Source organism: Otolemur garnettii, unplaced genomic scaffold (genome assembly GCF_000181295.1).
Source record: "Otolemur garnettii isolate 467f Iridium unplaced genomic scaffold, OtoGar3 scaffold00195, whole genome shotgun sequence".
Classification (NCBI taxonomy): Eukaryota; Metazoa; Chordata; class Mammalia; order Primates; family Galagidae; genus Otolemur; species Otolemur garnettii.
The window spans coordinates 1,636,614-1,651,149 of record NW_003852590.1 but is presented as its reverse complement, the minus strand read 5'-3'; the positions used below and the strand labels follow the sequence as shown (position 1 = coordinate 1,651,149).

Here is a 14,536-nt window from a genome sequence, read left to right as displayed (position 1 = left end):
AGTAACAAATTCTCTCTTAAAGCATAATGAAAACTAGACTCTAATACAGGCAATGAGGAACAGATTCTCTGAAACTATTTCCAGTTTTGAAATTCTTGGGTTCATTTTAGTGGACCAATCAGTGTCACAAAATATAGAAGGTAAACATTACAACTTTATTTAATTAAATAAAGTTTCTGTCCCTGCTCTAATGAAGCAATCAAAATCACTTAGTAATAGCTATCTGTATAGCTATCTAATAAATGGTGAGTAAAATGCTGATGTCAAATAAAGACAACATCAGAGATGTAAAAAATATTTTTTAAAAGTAGATCTTATGTGCAATGTTGAAAAGGGGTATAGCCTTTAACTAATTTTTCAGAGTCTGAGTGTTTTAATGACAGTGAGTATAAGTATGTGTTTTTAGCAAAACTTTATCAGTAATATACCAATTTCCTTAAGAAAGTAATGTTTAACATTTAAAATTCAGTTGTATAATATTTTTGAAGTTTTTTTATAAAACACTAAATTCAAGTATGTAACATCCATGTTGGCATTGATTATGTAAATGGTAACTTGGCCTCTCAGCCACTAGGTGACGCATCTTTGCACTTAAAATTTGACATGTTTATAAACTACAGGAAACATAAAACATACCACGTTTCTCCATTGGTAGAATAAAACACACAAATTAAATAAAACTTTCACCATTTGTAAAAAGACCAAAATTTTTTGTGAGCATATGTTTTTGCTCTAGAAAATTCCTAGGAGTAGACTAGAAGTTACTGTTCATTAGAGTTGGGCTGTCTCTATAGTGATTAGGGCTTACATAAGAAACCCCCACCAGAACTTTATGACTGTTATCAGTGTGCTATGTATTCAGCTACCTCCTGTAACTTTTCCAAAGCTTATCCATCAGTGGAATTTTCTTGTCAAACTCACAGGGAACGTAAGATGCACTGTCTCAAATTATGTAAACGTTTTTTTTTTACATGACAAACAAAAACCATATGATAAACAAATTCTCTTTCAACTCTTGAGTGTAAGTGCACAAAAACATTACCAGCAGAATTTCATAAATGTTGATTTTTTTGGTAACTGAGTAGAAAGCAGATAATCACAGAACTTATGTGATGCTAAGATGAAGTAGAAATCAAAACCCTTTTTTCCTCTAAAGTTAGATTGAGAAAAAAAAAAAAGGTGCTCATAAAAGGTAGTAACCACTAGGCTACTACAAATGTTTTTTATCAGTCTTTTGAACAAAAAGTGTATAGTCTTTTCAATAGATGGGTGGTTAGCAGTCATTTGGTATCCTAAGGAAGGAGCTGGAGTTGGAACATCTTCTGTGACAGACTGAGAGGGAAGGACAAGAGAGAGGAATAAAAGGGAGCAAGGTTGAGAGTTTAATGGAAAAAAAGGGCGAGGAGGCAAGTGGACAGAGAGAACTGAAAAAAGAGGTGGAGACGTAAGGAAAACGCATGGGGAGTAGAGAGGAAGTGACAGAGGAAGGGATGAGGGTGGAGGAGAGAGGGGCTTGCTTGAGAAGGGGGTGGGGTGATGAGTGAAGGAAGGAATTGGGGGAGGCAGTCTAAAGGAGCCCAAAAGGGTGGAGACAGCAGAAGGGAGGAGAAGGAGGGAGAGGAGGAGTAAGGGAGAAGAAAGGAGAAGAACAAGGGCTATGGGTGGTTCTTTTCTTTTGCGGCCATGGGCTGACTGTAACTGAGAAACTGTGATTTGTGTATCCCGTCCACACACATGTACACACTCACAAGTATTACCTGTGAGGACACCAAGATATTTGATATTGCAAGAAAAAAAATGAATGCATACATAACATGTTTGCAAAAACTATAGGCTTCAATGTAATCATGTTTAATAATGTGCAAGTAGAAATTTCATATAGTTATCTAATAATTTCATCTAGTTATCTTTACCTTTAGCATTTAAATATTTCTATGAAAGTTTATGCTTCAGTTTGTCTGGTATTTTCCTGACTCTGAGGAACATGTGGATTAAAGGAAACATTTTTGCATAAATAATGAGATAATTGTGCTTTGGGGGAAATTAAAACCTTGATAGTCTCCTATTAGAAAATACAGCAAATCAACTTTTAGAAGTCAATCAGTACCAGTATCTTTACCTCTTTTTTTTTTTTAATAGAAAAGTCAAAACATTATGGTTGAAAACACTAAAAAATATTTTCTTCATCAATGTAAGGGCAGTTAAAATGTAGAACACCCCAAAATACTATACCCTTAACAATAACTATAGCATTAAGCAACTAGGTAAGTGCTTCAAAAGACATGAAAACAAGAATGATGAAATATTTCTTGTAGTTTGAATAATTTAAAGATTGTTAGAAGATACTTTTTGCCAGTTTACAGAAATATATTCAGTGATTCTAATAATGCATAGTATCTTTCTTTAGTCTATTCTCAATACACGCTATTTAAAATGCATTATTTTATTGGGAAAACAATGTCCGATATTGCATCCTTACAAAGAATCCAGCAGACAAAGAAGAACATGAAATTATTACAAGAGACCAATAACTTCCAGACTGGCTGGGGAAGCATTCCAAGATGTTAACAAGTCAGGAGGGAACCTTTTCAAAGTCATATTTAAGTTTCCAGTGCCTTTAACATGGAAACAAGTTAGAAGAACATCTTTCACTTAAGGAACCAGAGAACTTTTAAATACATTTATGACACCATTCTTTCTCAACAAATGTACCAAGCACACTCCTGGCCCGTTTAACCTTTTAGAATTGAGAGCTGACAGAGGAAATTGTATTTTAGGCAGCTGATTTCCCCCTTTCTACATCGTTGTGAGGAGAAGAAAAGACAAAAAGAAAGAAAGAAAACCCATAAAGTTTCTTGAAATCAGTACCACTCACCTTCCTGGGGTAGTTGTTGTGCCAAAATAACAGTGGAATGAAGCAGAGCAAGAAGTAACCAGGTCCCCTTTTGCACAAAGCTCATCATGTCTAAATATCAGACATGAGACTCTTTGTGCAAAAAGGAGAAGAAAAAAGCAGTTCAAAGTAGCACCATCAGTTGTTCCCTGCCCTTCAGCACCGGGCCCGTCATAAAACTCAGCCACTGAGATTCCTTTGCTTTGGCCTTAAATAGGAAAAAGTTTGGCTTCCCTCACTTTCCAGCCCCTTTCTGAAATATGAGAGCAGCACCCATCCCCTTGGCAGGGCAGTAAAAGAAATGATTAATATTTCTTTTTCCCTTATAGAAGACACAACCCACAAAGAAAGAAAAATAGCACATCTGGAGCTTGTGTGCATCTGCTTAGGTTATAAGTTTGTTACATATTTTAGTCTTGAATATATGTTTGTACACCTTAGGAACATACACAGAAATGCTCTGCCTTGCCTTTTAATGTGCAGAAATTACATGTATATGTATTTTTATGTCCCTTTAAAAAGTTAACACCTAGTTTTGAAAAACATTTCTTAATGCCCATCTCTTGAGCATGGCTAATTTGCAAACCTCTTCTTGTTGGAATATTTTTAAATTGGGACTTTGCCAGAATCCACCCTAACTCAATTTAAATAGGGAACTGGGAGAGATTAGCTGAAAGAAAAGCCTCTGTCTGTCTCTTTTACTCATATATCCAGCCTAGCCCCTGCAAGTTAAATCTCAGGCAAACGTCAAAAATCAAGTATTTGAGCTATGTTTCAACGGCATCCTAAAAGTTAAATACTTATCTACAGTTGTTTCCATTTCTTACAAATTGCTTTAGAGTGCTCTCTCTTGAGATTTTCCAGTTTTTCATGCTGCTTAGGAAAGCCAGAAGAGATTTTTCCAGAGAAAAATTCAGGCTTTTTGTGTCTTATCTGCATAGGAAATTAGAAGAGAGTTCGAGCACATGGAATAGCAGAAGGGTACCAGGAAAAATTCTAATTTTATCTGGATTGCTATAAAGATTAGTATAAATATTTCTAAATTTAGACTTTCACTTATATCCTTTCCAGGTCCTCATCAATATAACTTTTCAATGTACTTCTAAATTGAAAAGATCTATTAAGGAGTAATTTCTGTGTCCAATGTGAAAGAGGGGAAAATTCCATTTTTGCATTTTTGAGAAATCTCTACAGGAAAGATATACTTGTCCATAATATCAAGATATTTTTAACAATTAAGCTATTTCTTTACACCTTAATCATCAGTCTATAATTTCTTCATTCGTCAGTCTAATCTACACTGGGCATTTCAGTTCTACTCAAGGTTACATGGCATCTATTTTTGTCCATGGTAACTTAACCACGCCCATCTCTATGCATGTGCATATACATAAGTTTCTCCCCTGATTCATGGAAGTCATTTCTTTATACCCCACCTCAATACTTTACTCCTTAAAAATCATATTCTTTAAACTAGTTTTCATCTTTCTATTTCTTCTAATTCATATTTCTCAATTTTTACTCAGTGCATGTTATATGCATCTTCCCAGGTAAACATGAATTCTTCTAAGCATGGACACTGCACATTTGTCTCCTTACATCCCCGGGCTCAAGGAGCACAAGCCAAGATGTTCCAATGTAGATGACATCATCTGATGGCAAGAAAAGAGAACTAGAACAAGACTAATCTCTTTTGCACCTTTTGGTTTTAGATTGGAGAGTCACTTCTTGAGGGGAAAAAAATAATTTTGAGAATGGTCATTAATATCAGCTTTTCTCCTGGGTCACAGCAGAGATTTGGGGGAAAGACTGTTATAAACAGTCATTTGTCTTCCACTCAACTCAAATTGTACTTCAAAAATGCTCTGTGTTCAAACCAGTTCAGAGTCATGATTTTTTTTTCATGGTGTCTTTGGCACCTATGTAAAATATTCATTTATTATATTAAATAGAAAGAAAAATAGCACATCCAGAGCTTTATCTTATTGTTTTAGAGGGTCTTTGAAGGTTGAGATTTGTTGAATTTCTTAATTAGAATTATTTTACACTGTGAAAAATTACACTGTAAAAAACTTATTTTTAAAATTCTTTCATACTTTTTGTGCTTTATTTCAGGCATTACATTTAAAATTACTACTTTACTCTTTAATTTGTTTAGCCGTTTAAATAAAAAATGTCTTATAGTCATGAGAAAAATTCATAATTGGTGTTCTCACTTAAAAAAGTTCGTTTATAGGGTGGTGCCTATAGCTCAGTGAGTAGGGCACCAGCCCCATATACCAAGGGTGGTAGGTTTGAACCTGGCCCCGGACAAGCAGCAACAACAACAAAAAAGCCTGGTGTTGTGGTGGGTGCCTATAGTCCCAGCTACTTGGGAGACTGAGGCAAGAGAATTGCCTAAGCCCAACAGCTGAAGGTTGCTGTGAGCTGTGATGCCATGGCACTCTACCAAAGGTGACCAAGTGAGACTCTGTCTCTAAAAAAGAAAAAAAACTTAGCTTATATTTTGCATATGGAAATACTGTTATATTTTAAGGTCTTCAAGAGAAACTCAGATGACTCATTCTCCAGATTTTCTTCACTATCTCAAACATATTCTGAGGTTTTGTACTAGAATTTTTTTTGTATTCTGTGTGCCAGACCTTATTTCTCTTCCTCACGTCAAAGTATGTCCTTACATGGTGTCTAGATGGGTGTGGATTTTAGCTGATGTCACAAGTGGGTGAAACACTGGGGAATCTTACCATGGGGGCCAGGAGCTCATCTCCTTCCAGTAATCTAGACATACAGTTCTTTCCATACCTCCCTGACTTCACTGATATTAACCAGGACACATACACACTTAATTTTATTTTTTGGATTGCAGTTGGAGTTTTAACACAAATCTAAATACCTGCACCAACTAAGCCCTGCTTAATCTGGCTCTCCTTTAACAAAGAGAACGGCTGGAAAGATGAGGCAAAGCAAGGGTGTGTTAGATTATCAACCAAAAATTAAAATCTTTTTCAATTTACTGGAAAGTGGAGCTTAGGAGAGATGCACAAGCACAGCTGTGATGAGCTCAGCAGGCCAGTGAATGCCAGCAGTGCTTTCTAGAAGGGCAGGAAGAAAATCAGTTGTCTCCACCATAAAAACACATGGAACAGATGTGTTTCGGTCTCTGTCTCTCTTCCTTTCTCTCTCTCTCTGCTTGCTCTCTCTCCCTTTCTCTCTTTCTTTCTCTCTCTTTATCCCTCTTTCATGCTCTCTCTTTCCCCCCCTCTCTCTTCCTCTTTCTTTCTGCCCTCCCCTTGTTGTACTTTTATGTGTGATTTCATTTTTAAGCCAAGGAGATGCTTTATTTTTATGGACATTTAAAAAACATTTCAGACCACTGTAAGGCCTTGGGAAATGTACCCATGATACTATTTACTTAAAAATTATTATGAAATATATTTAGGATTAGCAGAATTGCAGCCTAAAGTAGGATAACTACCAGTGCAATTATAAAAGGCAATGCAGGTCTTCTCTATTTTTCATACAGAAGTAGACCTCAAGTGACTCAGCTAAATGGGTAAAACTACATTTGAAGAGGTGTGTTCTCACCAAAAGAATTTGGGCAAATACCAGTATGTGCATAGTAAAGCTAGAGATAGTACTGAAAAGTCATGTTATAGTTGAGAGACTTTAGCATACCTTACCATAGGTATTTCCAAGACTGAGGCAGTGACATTGACAGTGGGACATGGCAGTCAAGTATTTGAGTGACCAATTCTTCAAGACCTTGTTCTTTTTAATTTCCTCTTAGGATTCTAGTCAGACTTCACTGTTGCCTTGTATTTGTTCCTATAGAATTGTTAATATATTGATAACTGCTTCTTTTCAGCTTAGAAATTTTACTTTTGTATGAGACTCATATTTCTTTGACATCTATTAAATAGCATGCTTCCATGTAATCAGTTTGGAAAACACTAAGTATCAATATTCCTGTCTATTCTTTTAATATTACTTTCAGTTAAACATGAAGTTTTGCTGCTGACAACTACCCCAAGATTGAGCAGAAATTTCAAAGAGGTTACGTGACTCTCAAAATTACTCACTGGAATTGGAATCAAAGAGCACACTTTCCAAATATTTTTTTTACCATGTTTTCCACCAGTCACTGATTATGGTGAAGATGCTTTTATACAATTTAGGAATTTGGTGAACACAATCTTGGCACTTAATTTTGTATTTTTTCCAGTGGGGCACTGTGAGAGGAGAAAGAGAAATGAAAGTTGTTGAGTTAATAGCCAATTTTTAAAAATTGGTGTTCTTATAATTTTTTCTTTTAATCTTTGAGTAATATTTAGTATTGTATTTAAGTAAGTTTTAAATAAATGTAAACGAAATTCAGCAATTGATCCATAATGATGAAGTGAAAGCTTAGGACATGCAAAATAATCCACATTAGTTTTTGCGTGTTTACATACAAATATAACTAAATGCATGTGTGCACAGATTTTTGTTTTTGTTTAAAGTAGAAACAGGGTTTCTTTCTGTTACCCAGGCTAGAGTAAAATGTCATCATCGTACTTTACTACAGCCACAAACTCCTGGGGCTCAAGCCACCTACCTGCCTCAGCCTCCCAGGTAACTGGAACTGCAAGTACATACCACCACAACTGGCTAATTTTTAAATATTTTGTAGTGACAAAGTCTTGCTACATTGCCCAGCCTGGTCTAAAGTGGTCCTTCTGCCTCAGCCTCCCAACATGCTATGATTAAAATTTGTATGTACTTATGAAGGCTGACAAAAATTTGAGCAAGTGAAATTTCCTGGAAATTGCTTTAACATATATGTAGGGGAGTTTGTATTTGTTCTACCATTTTTTCTTTACTTGTAAGTGGATTAATATCTTTGAGGGGCAGCACCTGTGGCTCAGTGAGTAGGGCACCAGCCCCATATACCGAGGGTGGCAGGTTCAAACCCGGCTCTGGCCAAACTGCAACAAAAAAATAGACAGGTGTTGTGGTGGGTGCCTGTAGTCCCAGCAACTCAGGAGGCTGAGGCAAGAGAATCACCTAAGCCCAAGAGCTGGAGGTTGCTGTGAGCTGAGATGCCACAGCACTCCACCGAGGGTGACAAAGTGAGATTCTGTCTCTAAAAGAAAATAATAATAATAACTTTGAGCTTCCTTCTCTGAGGATATAAGAATGTCACTTGAAATCTTATTTAAGAGACTACTACTCATTGATAGGGAAACTACTGGCCAGCGTGTGTTTGAATTGTGAAACTTCCTGAAGTTTTGTAAGCATCTTCTCTTAAATGAAGACTTTACACACCTATGTTTCAGTGATGATTTTATTTGTCATCATCATTACTGTAATTATATTTGAAAATGTATAGAAAATTAAAACTCAGCTCATTACCTAATGCAATGACTCATCCCTGAACAGTGTGATTACTTTATAAATTTTGCTATCAGGGTGACACAGAGACTGGAAGACAACATTTTGTAGGAGTTCAGGAGTTCTCTGTGAAACTTCAGTTAACTTACTCATCTTCAGGATTGAAGCTCCACTCTGCAAATCCCACTAGACTCTCTATCAAATATAATTTGTCATCTGAGTCACACTTAGGAATTTTCAGCAGTATCCAGCACAGCTGCAACAGCTCTTCAAACTTAGCCAATGCTGTTTAAAGATAAAAAGAAAGCTCAAATCATAATCTTCTGATAGAAGCATGAGATAGGCCAAAGCCAGACTCACAGAATTTTCATGCTTCAAATGGAGACTGATTTTAATTCCTATCAATATCCTTTATATTTTGACACTCGATGGAGCCCCAGATTAAGGCATTTTAATCCAAATAGTGTTTCTTAAGGACCCAGAAATTGACAGCCTCCTCATCTTTCTTCTCCCAAAATAAATGGAAGTAAATGTGGCCTTGTGATAAGTCAGTGTATTTGACTTATCGTGACTATTACTTCACACAATTAATCCATCCTCAGGTCAACATTATTGCCATGTTAAAATCATTGTACTTGTCCAAAGACTTCACTGTTTCTCTATATGCTAAATCATTTTAAAGAAGCTTTCTATTTAGATACATTCTTGGTGTATAGAATAATACCAACATTAGATTCTTGGAGGAAGGAGGCTATGACAGTGGTCTCCTTTTCTTCCCAGGAATCTAAGTGTTGCTGTCTGGAGTCTTGGATTTTATGTGGCAATGCCCATTTTACTAGCTCTATATTTATTTATGCATTTAATTTATTCCCTTTTATAACATTTTTTATTTCCTATGCCAATCACATTTTAAAATCAGTAAGCATAGTCACTTGTACATAGTAGGGGTCAATAAATGTAAAAGAGAATGACTGGACTGGAATACGGATAGTATTTAAATTATTAGGGGTTTCATTATTAGCATTTTTTAATGATTTATAGGACACAGACCATGAATCAGTCTCTGCCTTTCACATTTTCATTTTACAGATATTAGGTATATTTCCTTTAGTGATTAAGTTAAAGCCTGTGATTAATGAAAATAAACCACTCCAAGTAGAAAGTCTCTATATAAAAATTACGCCATCTTGATTATTCAAAGTGTTGATCTTTGGATAATAATACTGAAGAGATAAATATTACTTTATTTTTATTTTTGCATGTTCTGCCACCCTCTCCATTACCCACTCCCACACCAACAAAGGCAAAGTACTCTTTCAGACAATGCCTGATATGCAGTTCATCCTGATTCAGGCACTATCTTCTTAGCAGATCAAATGGCCCTCTTTTTTCAACACCTAATCTGTCATGTAAATTATTTCTTTCTGTACCTTTGCTTATGCTGTCTTTCTCTCTGAAATAATCTTTACTCATATCCATATGCTAAAATCCTACTCTATTTTCAAATTCAGCCCGGAGATTACTGAATCTACAAGATCTCTGTGATTTTCCCAGTTAAAATAATTCTCCTCCGTTTGTAATCCTCTTTACCTTTCCCATTCCTCTTAGTTTCTTTCAATTTATAGTTTTTCATCTCTCTTACTCAGCTAAAAGCTACTCCAAGGTAAGATTGGGGTTTATTCTTCATTTTATACCCCTTAGTAGATACCACATGGCCTTGCATATCATAGGCAATTAATAAATATCAAATGCCATATGATTTAAAATATGAAACACTTAATCTGGCAAAACTCATCCAAAGTAATCTATTTCCTTCGTATCCTTTAGAACTCATAATTTCAATAAGCTTATTAGTCTCAGTATTTTTATCACTCTCAAGAAGAAAGGTCATTCTTTCCAGCATAGGAAGTCTTTGGATTTATAATGGATTGTAAAAACTTCCAGATGTTATGAATTTATTTCTAAAATAAAAAAAAAATAAACAATAGAACTGGTTCACAAACAAATTGAAAGCAGTTACACTCTGTTCACCACAAGAATCCCAAGTGAAAGACCACTAAAAAAGATACAGTTTATAAAATGGAAAGGAACACAGGTAATTTACCAAAGATGATAAAAGAGAATGAGAGAAAAGTCAAATGATAATTTTAAGATGAATTAATATAACTAGAAATACATTATAATTTTAATATGTTTTATTTGGGGAGTAAAACTAAAAAAATCTCAAGTAAACAAGTATAAGAATAAAATTCTTGGCTCGATGCCCATAGCACAGTGGTTACTGTGCCAGCCACATACACTGAGGTTGGCTGGTTCAAACATGGCCCTGGCCTGCTCAACAACAATGACAACTGCAAAAAAGTAGCCGGGAGTTACGGTGGGCACCTGTAGTCCCAGCTATTTGGGAGGCTGAGGCAAGAGAATTGCTTTCGTCCAAGAGTTTGGGGTTACTGTGAGCTGTAACTCCACGACACTCTATCCAGGGTGACACACGGAGACTCTGCCTCAAAAAAAAAAGAAAAAAAGAAAAAAAAAAGAAAGAAAGAATAAAATTCTTCAAAGAGATATAGCAATACTTTTTGTTAAAATTCTTTTCACTTCTCTTGACTCAATTTCCCTGCCATTAATATTTCAAAAAATAAAAATGCAAAATATCAAATCAAAATACTGAAATTTCCTTACTCCTTCACAAATAACAGATACTTCATATATAATGTAAGGCAAATATTTAAAGTTTTGTTTTGTGTCTTTGAATTATTAGTTTATTTCCCTGGAGAACTACAGGAATGTCAGTCTGTTTAGTTGAGTGTGTCAAGGATACATACGTTAGGGTGACCAGATTTTAACATTTGTAAAGTGGGACAACATGGGGGGGGGCTGGGCAAGGGAAGGGGCAGGGCAGGGCCTGACAACAATGCAAACTTTGATAAGCAGTTCTTGATAATCAGTTCTCAACAGTTATTTGTTATTATTACAGTTTAACATTATAAAATTAACAAAAATAATATAAAACTCATATTCTGATGAAATAGCCATATCGCTGCCAAAAACCATATATTCTCTTCCTGTTCTCCCGCCCATTCGTGCATTCTTTCCAAAAATCGGGACTTTTTTAAAACGCCATGGGCCATGGGACAAATTGTTAAAAAGCGGGATGTCTGCTCACCCTAACATACGTCCAAGTCAGGTAATAGTATCTGGAGATGTCTCCCATGTGTAGGGATTGGAATCCATTCTTTGGTTGTTGGGGGGGAAAGTGTTAGTTTCAGAGTGGGCTGTCACATCGACCTAGATTCAGCCTCAGAGCTTTGTAACCCTCAATTATTGCCTGCTGCGTCCAGCTAAAAGGGTCATTCTTACGATTTCAGTTAGGGTGTGGCCAACAGTGGAAGGTCAACAGCTGAAGGTTAGCAGTTGGAGGTAGTGTGTGATCAAAAGGGATAGGACTGTGTGAGAATTCCCTGACCCTTCTCATTTCCCAACTTGTAGTGGTGCAAGCAGTATGCTTTTATGGTGGGGGAGGAAAGAAAAAAAAGAAATATGTTTGCCAGTTATTGGTTATGATGACTAACTAGGAATAAATTAGTAGCTGAAATAAGGTTCTTGAAGTATCTTAAAACACCAAAGGGTTGCTATTTCTCTTTCAAAATATTATCAAAAACTGATGGATCCTTTGAAATTACATATAGTTATAGAGGGATAAAGGACAGGGAGGGGGTTCATCTTGGGAGATTTCACTGAAATTAACATTGGGCTGAAGAAGGTAATTTTATATTTGGACTTTTTGCTATAGCAAACAGCAGGGCAAAATATGGCCAGACAGTCAACTGGGACAGCATGACACATCGCTGGAAAAAATGATTGTCAAGTACAAAATTACAAGAAAAGTAAAATCATTGTTGAAGCCACGTTAGCATACCCTGTTCAAATTATATCTAATTCTCTAGACACTTCTTTTGGAAGATTCCCCAAACAAAAGCAGAGAAATTACATAAATGGTTTTCCAGGCCAATCTTTGTGATTTAGTGTGCTGTAAGTTGCTTACAATTTTTCTCCAAGTAGGGGATCCAGGAAAATTCCTAGGGGTTGTGGATTTTGGAATTTCACCAAATTTTTAATGATTGCAGCCTCACTAGTTAGCTAAATCTTCCTTAGCTGTTATTAAGAAGAAAGGTGACAAGGAAACTAGAGGAAATAACAGCAGTGATGATAGCCAGTCAACACTGCCAGTGCCTCTATGTGTAACCCATCGTGTTAGCTTTCTTCATGATTATTCCTACCACTGGTGTACTTAAATGTTCTTCTCCTGGGCTAAAAAACAAAAAGGTAACACTTTTTATTTCATCTTTTCAACAGCTTAGAAGTTAGGGAAAATAGGCACCAAAAGTTTAGGGTAGAGGAAGCTTAAGACAGAAGTTTAAAATATTGAAGAGTGGACCACATTAGATGGCCACAATCTAAAAATGCTTCATTTATTTTCAGTAAGTTATTTCTTATGATAATTTACTTGACTACTCATAATTATTACTTTATAGTTCCTGCAAGACTGGTAAGCTCCATGGGGAAAGTGTTGTGTCTGTTTGGGTGGCTCCTATTTCTCTAGCAGGTGGTCTAAAAGAGCAGGAAATTGATAGGGACCTGTTGACTGATGAGAGGCTGAGATTCTCTTTGAATAGGGATGATTCATCATTTTCGGGCAATTTCATTATTTTCTAGTCTAATTTATGTAACTTAAATTTAAAGCAAAGGCCTCCTGACTTCCAACCTTGAATAATGGTTTTATAAGAAAATAATCACTTTATAGTGAGAAAAGTATCCATTTGTAAAGCCTTATGACATTTTCCTTTACTCCTTTTTTTTTTAAATCCCCAAGTAAAATCCCTGCCAAGTGAAAGAAATACAAGGAAAATCAAATAATTTGCCAGAGGCAAGTTTATTAACATTTTCCCAAAGCATATCTTATTTGAACTGTTTATTTTGAATCACTATCCAAGAGATAATTTTTTTTCAAAAGCTTGTAAGAAAAAGCTTGGCTCTTAAATATTAGTTTGCATAGATAAAGGCAAGGAACGGGATTAAGTGAGGAAGAAGAAGACAGTCTCCTACAATTAAAATGTACCCCCAAATTATTTTTGACTGTGCAAGTTAAGTAGCCCTAAAAAAGTGTTATGCAGAGAAACTTCAATCATCTCAAAACAAAATTTGAAAAATATTAACTATCCAGTTCCTGATGGAATTCCTGGCATGTAGGGTGTTCAGTTCTGCCTGTTTAATGAAAGAACTATGGAATGGGTTGCATTTTTTCTTATTATTATTTAGTATGAGAAAGACTATTATCATGGAAAAATATCATACTTCTTAAAACATCATACTTACAAAGTATCATACTTATTATTTAGTATGAGAAAGACTATTATCATGGAAAAATAATTGTAGATCATTGTTTATAACCAAAACAATAAAGCCTTTCTGAATAATAATTATATATAATGTATAAACTTAGCATAGGGCTAACACATAGTAAGTATGTACATATATAGTTTATATATACACACACATAGTAAGAACTAATGTATATATTTCATTTAATCTTTACTATAATCCTATGTATACTACTTTTATACTTGTCTTATGAATGAGTAGACTGACTTGTCTAAAATCACATAATTAATAAATGATAGAACCTAACATATGTAAACCTAGGAAGTTTGGTTTGGAATCCATTTTTTTAATCTTCATATATTATGTTGAATTTAGTATCCCTATGCTTTTAATCAGATCAGAAACTATATATTTAAATGAGTTTCTTCCTCTTCAATGAAATAATATTGGGTAACTATATTTAATTCTATTTTTCTTAATTATGTATCTGTTCAAAACATGTTTATTTTGAATGTTCCTATGAGTGGAGCCATTGATTGTAGGAGTAAACATTGTCAAATGCCCAAACCAATTTGTTGCAATTTGTGGTGAATAGTGGTATTAAACAAGTTGTGTTGTGTGACTTTGCATCCAAAAGAAAGATGTGAATATAAATTAATGTTTACTATTTTCATGCATGTCTCCTATAGTGGATTTTAAAGGCAGCTCCAAAGGATAGTTCCAAAAGTATTTTGAAAAATGTAATGTGATGATCCAGTCATAGATGTACCTTTTCTGCTGTGTTTGTAAAAATAAAAGTAAATAATAGAAAAGAAAAAGTCAGTACTTTTTGGAATTTAGAAGTCCATGGAAGAGTTTTTTTAATTCTACTGTCTTGAGCTAGTGTGAATT

General features: G+C 35.1%; 1 protein-coding gene across 1 annotated transcript in view; it reads right to left on the bottom strand.

Moving 5' to 3' along the window:
* The window catches only part of COL3A1 (collagen type III alpha 1 chain), a 37,045-nt gene extending 33,919 nt beyond the window's left edge, over window positions 1-3,126 (bottom strand). The window contains exon 1 of the mRNA XM_003801030.3: window positions 2,876-3,126. Coding sequence (XP_003801078.1) covers window positions 2,876-2,963 — 88 coding nt within the window. The 5' untranslated portion in view covers window positions 2,964-3,126. The remainder of the gene's footprint in view (window positions 1-2,875) is intronic.
* Between the last annotated feature and the right edge of the window lie 11,410 nt (window positions 3,127-14,536).